General features: G+C 37.5%; 1 protein-coding gene across 1 annotated transcript in view; it reads left to right on the top strand.

Annotated features, from left to right (window-relative positions):
* Positions 1-14,767, top strand: part of GABBR2 (gamma-aminobutyric acid type B receptor subunit 2) — a gene marked incomplete at both ends in the record, with an annotated part of 482,647 nt that overhangs the window by 305,364 nt on the left and 162,516 nt on the right. The window contains 3 exons of the mRNA XM_082312677.1: positions 6,670-6,750; positions 9,713-9,863; positions 10,360-10,492. Of these exons, the coding sequence (XP_082168803.1) occupies positions 6,670-6,750; positions 9,713-9,863; positions 10,360-10,492 (365 nt within the window). The remainder of the gene's footprint in view (positions 1-6,669; positions 6,751-9,712; positions 9,864-10,359; positions 10,493-14,767) is intronic.

Below are 14,767 nucleotides of genomic sequence, written 5' to 3'. Positions count from 1 at the left end.
TAACCTGGTGAGCCAGAAGAGACTGACAGCAATTTTACTCCCAGTCTTTTCTTCACTAGATAAATAACACCATTTGGTGAATTTGACTTAAATTCATGAGTAACTTTTGGGTTAACTAAAAAGACTTTATCTGGTAATTTGATAATGATTCAAATGTTTCTTTTGCCAGACTCTCTTGATAGTGCACACTGTGCCTACTCAGTTTCCAGGGCATCAGAGAGATAATAATTGCATTTATTCCCCTTGGATAAGAGATCTGGAAACACTACTGCTCTGTCATCTTGGGTTTCTTTGGAAGTCTCATAGGCTGTCAAAATGGACACGCTGCTGTCCTATGGTTTGCTGTGCCTTGTCTTTGAATTAGTGCAGTATCACGGTATATCTTGGATTGTGCCTCATGGCCTCTGATGTTTCAGCAGTCTGAAATCAAGCTCAAAATGCAACAAAACATTGCCACAGCCTCTCACTGGCATCTCCACCTCTTGTGCAGCCCTGGCTTCAGTTGTCCCTTGCCTGGAGAGACTCTGACAGATGGAGCTGTTGCTGGGCCCTGGGCTGCTGCCAGGGGGACTTCTCTGCAAATCAGTGGCATCCACGTCCAAACCTGTCACTGCCTGGACGGCCCTTCAAACCCGGGAAGCTCCTGGGAGGTCTCCCGGGAAGCCTGCCCAAGCCTATGTGTCTGCACAGTTTGATTTCCTAGCACACCCACTGTAGAAAATGGACTAATGTATGAGAGTAAAAGTACTTAAAGGCATACAACAATTTATAAAGTTATGCTATAATTTAATAATTGAGAAAAATTCCTTCTCATGGTGGCTGCCTGTCGTTTTACATGTGCAATGCTATTTCTGAGTCAGGAAAAGCACACCGATTTTGGACTCTGCTAGGAAGAGGTGATTCCAAATGATAAGTGAAATAAAAATCTATTTTTGTTTGTAGACGATGTTACGTTTAGGTAAATATTAATATTAAAAAACACATGTATGTTTACACTCTGAAGTACTGTATGACTTCAAAGAGTAATTTACTTTGGCAAATAACGTCTCAGAATGATGAGGATTTTCATTCTCTGAAAAGTTAATCAACTCATAAAAGAAGATGAATAATAGAATAGAAAAACCCTTAGCTGGACTGAGATGTTGCAGTTATTACACATATGTGTATCCTAAAATCTAATCATACCATACCTATCTTTGAATATTTGTTTGTGTCTGTTAACTTCCTTAATGGAGTTAAAGGTAATTCAAGTTTCTGATGTATGTTTCAGTGGTTATACAATTTGATTATGATTCTCAGTTAAGATTTTATGCTAGAAGTATTCAAACCAAAAGAAGTGTGATCTCATATACAACCTCATTTCAAACTATCAAGGAATTTATTAAACATCTTAAGAAACAGGAATTTCATTTTAGAAGAGTTAATGTAAGCTCTCTACATTTGCTTCATCACACCAGTCATTATTCTTCATGGATAATCTGCCTTCATTATTGTATATTTGTTTATAACTTTCTCAGTTTCCTGAATGAAAGGTATAATGATAGTGTTAACAATTCAGATTTTAAGAAGTAATTGTTTTAAACTCAAAATCATTATTTTTTATTTCACTGTATAGCTCTTTGATATGTAATATATCAATACCCAAGATAAAAAATCCACATGAACTATATTACTAGCTTTTTATGCAGAGCTAGAAGCCAGCCTAACAAGAAAACAGGAGACAGATGTAAAATCAGGAAGATAAAAACAAAGGTTAAAAAGAATCAGTGAATTTAATTTTGATAAGCTTTTAAAAATGCAGATGCTTGAACTTTTTTATCGAAAAATCTTCTTGGGCTATAAAACAACTAGATTTTTTATGAGTTCAGGATTTTATGTGCTGCTTGCTTGCTTATTATTTCCTGTTGGCTAAATACCATTACTAACGTAGTGAAATAAGCCCAGGGTTAAGATTTCTTAACTTTTATACTGACTCTAAGGCTGACATACACTGTTTGGCCTTTGGCTGGTTTAACCTTTCTGTCTGTTTTGCTTTATGGATGAATGAAAGATAGGACTTGAGCAGTGGCTCTGAAGAGTAATTATCACTTGCTATATATACTGCTTTCCTGTATGTCGTGTGCACTGGGATCCAGGATTTCAGAATAAAACAATAGACAAGAACTTCAAATGAAGGAAATAATTATGCAGGAGTTAAAGATGAAGGTAATATTTCTTTGGGCAAAACCAATTTTTAACTCCCAATTACGAGTGTAAAAACTGTGGTAATTCAAATCCTTGCAAGGGTAACATATTTTTCTTCCTTGATTCTTTCTTTTCCAGCAGCTTCTGCTGAAGAATAATCTTCTATCTGAACTGACATTTTCTTCCTTATTTGAACTGTGATTCTTAATCTCAACATTTCTGTCTTTAAACAAAGAAATGGTTGCCTACAAGTGGATAGAAATTCATGAAAAAGGCTTTGCTCATTCATTATTTATAAGCTTCTCTTGTGATTTTTTTTTTTTTATTGGAAACTTTCAACATGTATTGGTTATTGCTGATATGTGATAAGGATAAATGAAAAGCTTCCTGGTCCTGTTTGACAAGGATATATTATGAAAATTAAGATTACATTAATTTGCTATGAGTTTCTGCAGGATCCACAACATGAAATGTTTCTGTATTTATCGTGAAGGAAATTAGCTTTCATGACGCTTGGTTTAATTCAGTAATGTAAAGGTATTTAAGACAACATTTCCAGCTTTTGTGGTAGATCGATATTTTGCGAAACAGCTTTCAAAATGAGTGCAACAAAGGTAAGACAGGTTAGAAGAGACTTCACAGGCCATTTGCACAGGACTTAGTGAAATATGGGAAGTGTTCTCAGACTTGCCATCAGTTTGCAGTCTCCAGCTTAGGTTTGTCACTGCTTGTATTCAACCCATGTTCTTTCCTGGGACTTGTTCTCTGAATACCCTTGGTTGCAGGATTGCTGTCACTCAGTGTGGCACATTTGTTCTTCAGGAGCCTTTGCAGTAGGTAACAGAGGGAATGAGAAAGCAGAGCTAAGACCTGTCAGTGACAAATGATTGCAAAGTGACAGTTTAAAGTGCTAAAGAAAAACATGCACTCTTTAAAAGGGAATGTGACCAGAAGCTGAACTGGAGAAAGGCAAGCCTCAGGACACTATCACGTAATGTGTCTGTGCACCCTTCGCCCTGTCTCTGGACTGAACCTGTCAATGAGTTGCCAATAGCTTGTGAATGGTGAACTTTCAGATAGGTTAGATGTGTCTTTGAAAGTGTGAGTAGTTGCGCAGTGGCATGATTTTTGATTCATATCTAGGAGACTGATTTGAAATTTGAAATGAAAATCTTTCCAAATTTAAGTGTCATTCTCTTCCTAAGGATCTTTAAGCATTTCAGGTGTGTATGGTGCATGCTCAGTTTCACCTGTTGGACCCTACTTGGGCATTTTCCAAAATTCTTCTGAGATCTGATGAATAAATATTTCCCATAGCTGTTGGGCTGCGATGCATGGATGAGGAACAATGTGCAAGAATTAAATGTTTCTGTTGTAGGACAAGGTTTAATAATATTGGATCCTGAGACAGGCTGCTAAGTGCTGAATATGCAGCAAGATTTTCTAATGTGCTAAGCATCTAATTGCTCCCACTGAATTACGATGGTTAAGCAAGAGGGGCAGCTGTCAAAGACTGGGAGAAGGGACTGTTAAACTGATGTCAGAGGAAGGTTTTCAGGGAGTACAGTGATAATTTCCTGAGTGGAGAAGCAGGAGGAGCAATATAAAAAAATTTTGAAAAACTTTTCAAAGAGAAGGAGACATGGAGGTGGCACCTTATGCAGGGATGTTTTTTTCAGGACAAACTAAGACCGAGATACTGTGTATGCTTTCAGCTATAGGTTGTGTCTTTTTTCTGCTGCTTCTAAGTTGAGAATAGCCTAAGCGTCCTTTAGATGAGAAACCTTAGTAACCCTTATCTTATCTGGGGAATAGTCCATAGTAAGTTTATTAAATTTACTTTAAAATTACTTTATATTTGTTGGAAAGTGAATACTCATCACTTGCACATGTTTGTCTTTGTAGTTTGCATGGAATTGTAACTTTATAAAGAGCTGCAGACATAACAAAGTACTAGTAGTGTCAAGCTACCGTAAGCTATTTAGAGCTTTGAGGTCCTTAATTTTCATTTACAGCCATGTGGTTTCAGCACCACGGTAATGTTAGGGCAGACTCGTTAATATGTCTTTGTTCTGGTGGGCTAGACATAGTTTTTTACGTTGTTATAATCAACTAGACATGTAGGAGTTCATGAATGCATTCAGATATCAATATACATATTTTTGTAACTTCATAGGATACTGTATTATTTCACAATGTCTTTACTATTATAGGCATAAACTATACCGGTGATTATACTGGTGTAAACATGTTTATATTGGCTTAACTGCATCACCATTAGGGCTGTTTGTACCATTTCAGTCAGACTGACATACCTGAAGGTGCTATAAGCTCTAGATATAGACAAAGTCTTAGTGTCATTAGGAGCTAGCTGGCATTGCCTACAGAGAGGAAAACAAGGAAATCCATCTGTCCCATCTCTTATGCATTGCAAGTGCTTACTCTCATCCTTAAACATCTCTCAGTAGAAACTATCTTCATGAGGTGTGAATAAGTACATTTTCAAAAATGTAGTGGTAATGGAAATTATGACATATAGTGAAAGGAACTGTAAGCATAATCTCATCTGAAAATTCTCAGTGTAAGCGGTTATTAGTCATGCTGGCAATCACAACACTTGTGCATTTTGGTAAGTTTGTTTTACTCAGTTGATGTCACTTGCAGGATTATTTTTGCTTTTATTCAATAACATGTAACTACCTGATATGCAATTAAAAATCTGTTTTATTAACTTTGTGAAATATGGCCCAATTAATTAAATAGTAATGTGTCCATTTGTCTGGAGTTGCTTAAAGTGGGCTATAAAATTCTGTAATAAAATATGTAGAAGAAAATATTTTAACTCACCTTTAAGAGTAGTTCAGTTCTTTGTTGGCAGAAGGCTTTCATCTTGGCCATATCAGTAATCTATTCCATGACAATTAATTAATGACAAGACTTAGTTTTTTATAATTCTGTTAGATAGGCATAATTTTTGTTGACGTATTTCTGGGCCAGTTTTCTTTGGGATGGTTAGTTTTTGTGTTTTTCTGTTCCTGTGTGAAAGAACAGCTGCAGGTTCAAGTTCTAAAATCACACTGCTCCTGTCATGGTATGGACAAATATTATCTCACAAAACAAGTATATTTTCCCTTATATTTTCCTTCCTTATTTTAACCTGAGCAGGGGGATTTCAGTACGATCTCTCCATCATGAGTATGGAAAGATTTAGTTAAAAATAATGACAGCACTGCAGAAAGAAGCCAACACTGTATTCTGAATACTGTGTAAAGCACTTTGTTGGTGTATTTATTTGAAGGAGTTCCACTTCCTCCTGTCCTTTTCTTGTTGAACACACAGAGATTTTGACAGATATGAGCTACATTATGCAAACAGTATACTGATTTGAATAACTCAGAATTTCCAAAGGGAACTTGAGGGAATGGCATATAGAAAAGCAGAGCCTGCAGTCCCATCCTCAGCTACGCTGCCTGTGCAAGAGAGCAAAGAGCCATACTGTTGCCTCCTTGCTTCCTTTAATTCATATTTGGAGGTGACTTTGTCACTGGTCACCACTTGTATTTGGGAAACTGAAAAACCAACAGCTGTAGTAGTACTCCTTGCTGGGAGTACAAAAGAGCCCAAAGACTATTTGTGTCTCCTGCTCAGCACCCCTGTAATGGTACTATGTTATGGATAGTATATCCTTCTTCTCAAGGAAAATATGGTGTATTTTCCTCATAGACTACTTTTCACAACTGTAACTACTTTAAGATATCAAATATCTTTGTGGCATTTCTTGACATCAATAAACCTTGGCATGCGCTCTATGAACTGTCCTTTCCAATTTGTAAGGAACAAGGAGCATTACTCTACTCCATTAGGTACAAGAAGGCCTAATGTGATGATAGTCCCAAAACAGCAGATGAGAGTAACAGTAAAATTTTAGCTCAAGTGCACATTGGCTTTAATTGTATAACATAGAATGTTTTGCAGTCAGGGTACTAATGAGTTGATAATTCCCAGTCAGAATAAGAGATTAGATTCCCAGCATATTTGTTAACTAGCCAGTCTACTCCATATTGGCTGGAGCCTGTCACTACGACTCCCCTGGGAAATATTTCATGAAGCAAGATGTCCTAGTTGTTTAAGTGAGAGTGGAATGTGTGATTTAGCCATGTCTGTTCTCCCAGCAAAATGTCCTACACTGTGTGAGACAGTAAGTAAGTGTGTGATCTTTAAGCTGGAGATGTATGTGTCCAGTAACAACAATTCCCTGATTATGTAAAAGAGTTCTTAAAAATACTTCTTTCATTTCTTTAAAGAATCAAAAATGTTTCTTTTAATGTTGTTAGCTGTCTGGCATTCTGCTTTAATAATTCATACATTTCAGGCATATTTCTTTCCCTTTTGACATATTGTCAAAAAAAAAGAAGGTAAAATCGGTTAAATAATCGAGAACACGTGAACTGCCATAAACGATCACTCTTGCTTGTTTCTCTGCAGAAAGAAAGGAAGTGAAGGTGGGAGAGTACAATGCTGTGGCTGACAAACTGGAAATAATCAATAACAGCATCAGGTTCCAAGGTAGGAGAGAAAACTGGAAAGAGGTACAGGAATGACATGGAGAGCTGTGTGTAGTTTGTAAGACTGCATGCTGTTAAAGAACTGTTTTAGGATTTTTAATATCAAAAAGCTGTGACACTGTATAAAGAGAAATGGAACTGATCTATGCTTAAAAAAATAGAAGGAGAATTCTGAAAAGAGAATCGCAATGTTTTTGTATCGTATAATTGTTTTTCATTCCAAGGACCAGGAAAAATTAAAATTTATATGGGTATACAAATGTTCTTTCATATCTCAACAAGCTGCAGATATGTCTTCTATTTCATCTCCACCAACCAATAGCGTTCTAATTTCATCCCCATTTCCCACTCCGCCAGTTCATCTCACCTGAAGGATGCTCTCATGTGCTATGTTTGCACAATCAAGAAGGAGGTGGTTGTTTTTCTTTGGGAGGTGACTTCCTCTGCCCTCACAGCAGTTGGGGTGTGGGCATGCCCACGCCTTTCTGAGTATGTCATCATGGCAGCCTGATGTCAGCTGAAATGAATTTTTAAGGGACTCTACCATTGGGTATAAACATATACATTCTTTTTAAAGCTAATAATTAAGAATTAATCTTAAGCTCTGCTATGGTGCAATTCAGTAATGGGAGTAAATAAGGTCAGCTTCATGAGATCTGTGTGATTTCCTCTGGGAGTGCTGGATGAGTATCAAGCTGCTGTATCCCATGCTCCACTACACCTGCCTCCAGTGTCCCAACACCCAAGGTTTACATGAGCATGACTGGAGTATCACTGCAATGATTCAACCCATGACTGCTCATCCATCTGCTGGAGCTTTCCAGCTTTCCTTTTGGTATCATTTGCTGGACTTAAAAGAGCACAGTTACAGGTACTTCTCACAGCTGTCTGGAGAATGAGGCTTTGGAAATGAAGAGTACAGAATCTGTCCCGGTTGCCAAAGTCAGGGACCCAGCAGATTATTTTTGCTGCAAGGAGGAACAGATGATGCAGTTGAATACTGATTCAATACCATTAATTTCCAGAGAAAATATGCAGGTTGAAACAGGTAACAGGAGACAGGTTTTGTTCATAACTCCATGCCTTTATGGACAGTAGATGGTGGGAAAAATTCTCTTTTCAGACTTTTTTCAGGATCAGACTCCTAGTTCTTGTTTTGACTGCATCTGGTGTTCCTTCCACACATAGCCTCTCTTAGATGTGTCTTAAGATACATAATGTGATGCACAGTGAACCTTCTCCATTTACACACCTTAACTTTTCATTGAGGCGGCCATATATATGGTGTGGAGGACGCTGTTGTTACATCTTCCAGGCAGTATAAAAAACTTAGTAACTTTAAGTATTTGAAATGAAGAGTAGTAAATATAACCCTGTTTAAACCATTGCATAAAATTGCACACAAGAGAACAATAATTCATAATATTAGAAGCAATAGAATTGAATGGCCATTGCACAAATAGGAAAATACATTTTATAGAGTCACTGGTTGTTTATATTTAATAAATACAAATCATCAATATACTCTGTATATTTTAGATACAGCAGGGTGGTTTTTTTCTTTAATATTAGTTCTTTTAATTCAGGCATGTGCTTTATTGTATTTTTGGCTTGTTACTTGTTGCCTCATTTTGTGAAGTGTCATGCACTGTAAATGCATGCTCTGAGGTAGGAAGGTAAAAAGGGGAAAATCTCAGGTACTTTTCTTCAATATCAAATCAGCAAATGGCCCCTTGACTGTCACTTTATTGTGATGACCTGAAAGGAAATTTTTTTGCAGAAATGTTGGGCATAAAGATCAAAGGATATTAAGTTCCCACTGTCTGAATTGTTTCACCTTAACTGGTATGGATAAAATTGTCTCTACCTGTACAAAGCCTTGAATATTCTTCTAGGTGCAAAGCAGAAGAGTGGACGTGAAATTTAGCTATGGCAGCTGCTACTCAGTTATTTACAGCTCTGTGATCAGCGAGTCCACAGAGCTCTGCCTGTGCAGCCGTTTTGTGAAATGAAGCTGCTCCGCCCTGTGCGGTCGCTCTCGCAGCCCGACGGAGAGCTGATGTGAAAGGACAGGCTCAGGCAATCTAGGGCACACAAATCCCTTTCTGAAGGAAGGCAGTGATGCAAAAGGCCTTTTGCCAATCATCTCCTGCACCAAGGAAAGATCTAGTAAGCAGGTAAAATGGAGTGTGGGAAGTAGGGAATGCAGAGCTTTTTCGCAGTTGTCAGAAAGTAATTCTTCTCATTAAACTGAGAAGCCTTTAATTAGTGGAACTATGTGTCGATCAAGCACATGGCTTTAAACATAGTTTTTAAGTTCAGACATTCAAGTCCACATCTGCAGGGATTTGCAAAGTGGGTCTGTCCCTATAAAACCTTTGCTATCCATTTTTCCCTGTTGTTCCACTCCGTAGAGTCCTGAGGGCACCTGCAGCCCTGCCTCACCCCCATCCTGGGGCTTCCCCCACTCTGCCCACAGCCCAAGACCCCATTTCAGCCCCCCGGGGCTGTCAGTCCCTGCCCCACTGATGCCACACCAAGGCTGGTCTCCAGCTGTGGTACATATCTAGACAGGCCGTTTGAATTTGCCCTGGTGATGATGACAATATGTCACTTGTTTCAGGAAAGCATAACTTCCTGGTAAACTTCACAGTCATAGCATGCATTTTAGTGTTTATTTACACTTTAAAATGAGGATAGTTAGCATGTATTTTATGGGTTCTACATTAGGGTTTTGTTGCGTTTTTTCTTCCAAAGAGGATGTTTACCTGCTTCAGAAATACAAACCTTCTTGTCAGTCAATGTGACTAACATATGTCTGTCAAAGTCAATGACTTCATCAGCTACTGATGTGGTTCACAGTTGCTAAATCTGCTAAATTGAGGTACAGTACTCGGGAGAGGCAAATTTTCTTACAGAAATCCTACATCTGGCTGAGCCTTTTTTTCTTCTTGTAATTCTAGGCCTTGAGCCTCCAAAGGACAAAACGATTATACAAGAGGAGCTACGCAAGATCTCCCTGCCTCTCTACAGCATCCTCTCTGCCCTCACCATCCTAGGAATGATAATGGCCAGTGCTTTCTTGTTCTTCAACATCAAAAACAGAAATCAGAAGTAAGGCATTCATGTTACTTCTGTCACTACATCTTTGGTATTTAAATGTCATGTTTGTAGAGTCTGTCATCTATCTATCTATCTATATATATATAAGGAAAATGTTAAAACTGTGGAAGGACAGTATTTTAGAACTATTTAATTGAAATCACTGTAATATATTCACATTGAAACAGATTGTCTGTCTGTTAAGATGAATTCTTGTATACTGTCTGGAAAGTGTAATTTTTGTATTTATGTTTGACTGTCTGCTATTAACATTAACCCTAGCTAATTAATCCATCAGTAAAATAGGAGGTCTTTTTACTAAACATTCAAAAACCTGAAACAATGCTAGACTTCATAAAACAGCAAATACTGTGCATGCCTATAGATTTCATGGAGTTCTACAAGAAGGGTTATCTGTTTGCCTGGTTACAAAAAGCTCTTCTTTATTGCTCTAATAGCCTAGCAGTAATCCTTTCCTCTTTAATGCACTATCACCTTTTGTCCATAGACTAATAAAGATGTCCAGTCCCTACATGAACAACCTTATTATCCTTGGAGGGATGCTTTCTTATGCATCTATTTTTCTTTTTGGTCTTGATGGATCCTTTGTCTCCGAAAAGACATTTGAGACACTTTGCACAGTAAGTAATTCCATATATTCTAGTTAAAGATAGTTTTGCAGAAAGCTCTGCAAGATATGCAAACAGAAATGTTCAGCGGTTGCATGTCTCATTCCATTAAATTACTGATTCTCTTAGTTCTTTCCTGAGATATTTTCTGGGACCAAATTCTGAAACATACATAAAGCTATATTATTATTAGTGAAAGCTTCAGGTGCATCGGGATTTGGCCTCAGACTAAAAGAGTAGACATACTTTTTTGTTTTGAAATTATATATATGAAGATGATTCATTAAAGGCTGTGTTTGTAGCATGACAACTAGTAATACCTGTGAAGTTACTATGTTTTCTTTATAGATTCCATATTACTTTATGCTTCATGACTGCTGCTTGTTCAGGTCTTTTTACTCAGTCTTTTTGGCTCAATCATCTCCAAAGATTCCTACTACTGTTTCCAGGCTAGACTATAGACTCACACAAGCCTAGATCCATGTAGAATATATTCTAGTTAAATCAAAATAAGCAACTCTGAAATATGTCCACCTAGAAGCTTGTAATGTCTTAACTGCTTACTGTAACAAGGATGTTTCTACGGTTTGGATTTGCTGCATGAGCTGATAGGGGGTTTTGGCTGCTATTGCTTTTTGGCTACTATTGGAAGCTGATTGCACACTGCAACCAGGCACCAATTCTGACTACGGTATGTTCTCAGCTCCAGTGTTAGAATAATTTGTGTGACTAACAGCAGCATCATTATATAGTAGCTAGGCTTCCATGCAAAATTTTGAATATTGCTTGTCATGAATTATCTTGTAGAAATCCTGCTTTGGCAACAAACTGGAAAGGTTTAAAATGTGAGGACCAAAGACTCAAATTCTTTCTCTTACCGTTGCCTACAGTAGTCTTCTACTTTTATCAGTGCATTGTCATAATCATTAGTATTAGGTGAGGCACTCAACCCTTTAAAATGGAGGCTTCCAAACTAAATTCTGGGAGCAGCTTGACTTACAGAATTCTGCTTTTCAGAGGACATTTCAAAGAAAGGGAAAGAACTTCACTGCAAGGATATTCCTTCCACAACCAATACAACTAGCATTTAAATTTATCAAATGTTTTCTCCTCAAAAAATCCTAAGACTATGCTTCGTCCTTTGCCTGAGAATATCAGACTTACTCAGGAGTTATCCTCACTATGTTTTTGATCCTTCAGGTCTCTAGAAAGACGGAGTTCACAGCACCCTTTTTTAGGAGTCTTAATTTCTGATGTCATCACTGAAGAGAGATAAACTTTACTTCCAGAGAATAATTCAAAGCATGAAAGTGGGATGGCTAAAGCTAGATGGTGCAGATACTTCCCAATATTTCAACTTAAATCTTCCATACTAGCTAAAACCATTACAGAAGTGAAATATCATGTGACTTGTTCAGTGACATCATTTCAAAACACTGGAGACATCTTTAGTACATGTCAAGATGCACTAGAACATATAGTATAGGTGAACATATAGGATTTTCTGGGAAAAGTCTTAGCTTCCTTAGTTGGGCCTGGACACAGCAGTGTTTTAGACACCTAAATGTTAGCAACAAAAGAAAGGAGAAGGAGAGAATATCCAGTCTTCATACAGCTAGAGTGCAAGTTGTCTACATAGCTAGTAAAAAGAGGTGCCTCAAAGACTTCAAAATCCTGTTCACCTCCCCCAAACTAAGTATATAACTCCCTGAATACATAGGGGCCAATAGGAAGTGGGAGAAGCCAGCATCCATTTTTTATCCAGCAATAATGCCTTTTTGTGAACCAGCTTCTAATGGAGCAGAAGTGTCAGCAGGAAGCCAGTTGTTGATGTCAATCCCCATTCTTTTCTCACCCTCCGTTGCAGAAGAATCTAGTTGCAGGAGGTGCAAATTTTAGGTCCTGATGTCCCCTCAGCCTTGAGAGGCTTGTATTCAGAGCTCCTGACTTCACTGCCAGGCTGTAGGCCATTGTATGAGTAGTCTACAACCCTCCTCTTGAAGCAGCCAAGCATTGCTGAACAGAAGGAAAGAAAGTGGGAACCAAAGGTACAGCACGAAGCTGTTCTAGGGAACAGGTTTCCATCCAGATTTAGCTATATAAAACTAAATTTAAGTCCTCCTTTAAATGTGAAACAGCTGAGTCTTAGCTCTGAAAAATGAACCAACATCCAAAATCCTGTGTCTCTGAGCTAGAACACTTCAGCTAACTGATTCTTCTCTAATTTGCCTCTTAAAATGTAACCACTACTCTCATATTCTACATGCAACAAAATTTAAGTGAGGGCTGCTTTGTTCTGTTTTATCTTACATATCTTTTTTTTTTTTTTTTCAGTTTGTATCTGTCACATTAATATTAAGTCTGTTTGTCTGCCTGCCATAGAGGGAAATATCTGGACAGGCACTTGAATAAGATAACTACTTTACTTAACTGACCAATAAAAGAAGGGGGTAGGGGACAATACTGTGTTTTTAAAGCCAAACTTTGATTAAGAAGTATCGCCACATGCCTTAAACAGAGATTTTTTTTTTTTTTTTTAACATAGTTACATTTTATATCAACAGAGCAGAGCTTGTGAGATTTCTCCTGTCTTGGCTTTCCAGGTTTTCAATCCAGTACAGAAACATTTATGACTTGCAGCTCAGTCAGGGATTAGTATTACAATCACGGATGCAAGAAATCCTTCAGAAGCAACTTATCATGAAATTTTTTTCCAAACTCTGCTCATTAAAACAAATCTTACAAAATTTCCTCCTCCAATTATAATTTTTTCAATGGGGTAGCTTATGCTTCTCTTAGAAATCATCTTTACATGGTCACCATGGACTGTGGCAATGCACTTTCCCTGTATCTAGAAAATTCTGAATTCATAAATATGGGAAACTAACACACTTTTCTGTTCAGTAACTCTTCTGTCTCTCCTCCTTTCCCCCCAAAACATCCCCTAAGTGCTGGGTACAGCACGTACATTTGGTGACATGTCATGGACATTCATCTTTCCATATGGGCAATATGCTTAGTGGTGTCATAAGGACTAATTACAGATATCAGTTCTTATGGGATCAGTCCAGTACAAATTTCTCTTGATCATCCATTTCCCTGGAAATGCATGATTTTGATTACCCATTCTAGCCATATTAGAGATTAGTTTTAAATTTTGATTTTATGCAGGACTGTGACTTAGTCTTTAAAAGAACTAGCTACAATGGAGTGTGATCATAAAAAGCCATTGAGCAAAACCCATGTGGATATAACAACTGCATCTCAGGCACAGAGAACAGTCATGTCAATGGAGGGGGTTTTGTAGGGAAGTGAAAATTTTGATTTAGCCTTTATAAGCACATGCAAAACTAAAAAGCTGTCATTAGTGTTATCCCCTCTCTAAGCCAAGTAATCACCCTGTTTGTCTTCCATATTTCAAACGCGATTAGATCTCACCAGAGCAGCAGTATATACATGATATATATACATAGATCTCACCAGAGCAGCAGTATATACAGCAAATTTATTTATTTAGGTATGATGTATATGGTTTCTGTAAGCATTCTGTCTTACAGTTTCATTTTCTGATAACTTTTTGACACCACTTATAGAAGGTCCTTAAATACTCCTGACTATACCCACAAAATTCAGGAAAAATGGTTTCCGAATTGTAGGTATTACATTCCAAATCTATTGTGTATGCTTCCTCTATAGCACAGTGTTTGTAGCATTGTTTGGAGGGGGAAGTGCTTTGCAATCTCTGGTCTTTTCTGGCTTTTCTACAACCTACATCTGCATATGGCATATGTCTTACACTGTAATATTCCAAGGACACTGAAACATGATACAAAATTACACCAGTAACACCTGACAATTTCAAAGGATTTCTTTGATAAGTTGTACCACTCTTTTCCACTCTGTAAGGCACTGGCTGCAGGAGGATGTGGTATATAAGTCAATATGCTGAAACACAGAACCAAGTGTTAAATGTATTTGAGCGTCAGCAAGGCACTTTAAACATGTGGTCAAATAATTTGCTGAATAGGAGTATTATGTAAGTCTTTGAAATTACATAGTTTACTGTGTGCTAGAATAGGTAATTCGTTCCCAAACTAACTCGTTTTTACCTTGGTATACTCATTTTCTATGGAAAAGTAATGAAGTATTTTTAAATACCTAATAATTTGTGTTCTTATGGTAAGAATTCATAATATCAAACGTAGCATTATTTAGTTTCATGTCAGAATTAGAGATTAGATGTCATATTGTAAAACTCCAGCTACATGGAATTAAATCTATCCAAAG

This window comes from Platalea leucorodia (genome assembly GCF_965183815.1).
Source record: "Platalea leucorodia genome assembly, chromosome: 1".
NCBI lineage: Eukaryota > Metazoa > Chordata > Aves > Pelecaniformes > Threskiornithidae > Platalea > Platalea leucorodia.
Note: the sequence above shows the minus strand (reverse complement) of the source record. Positions and strands in the feature narration are given on the sequence as shown.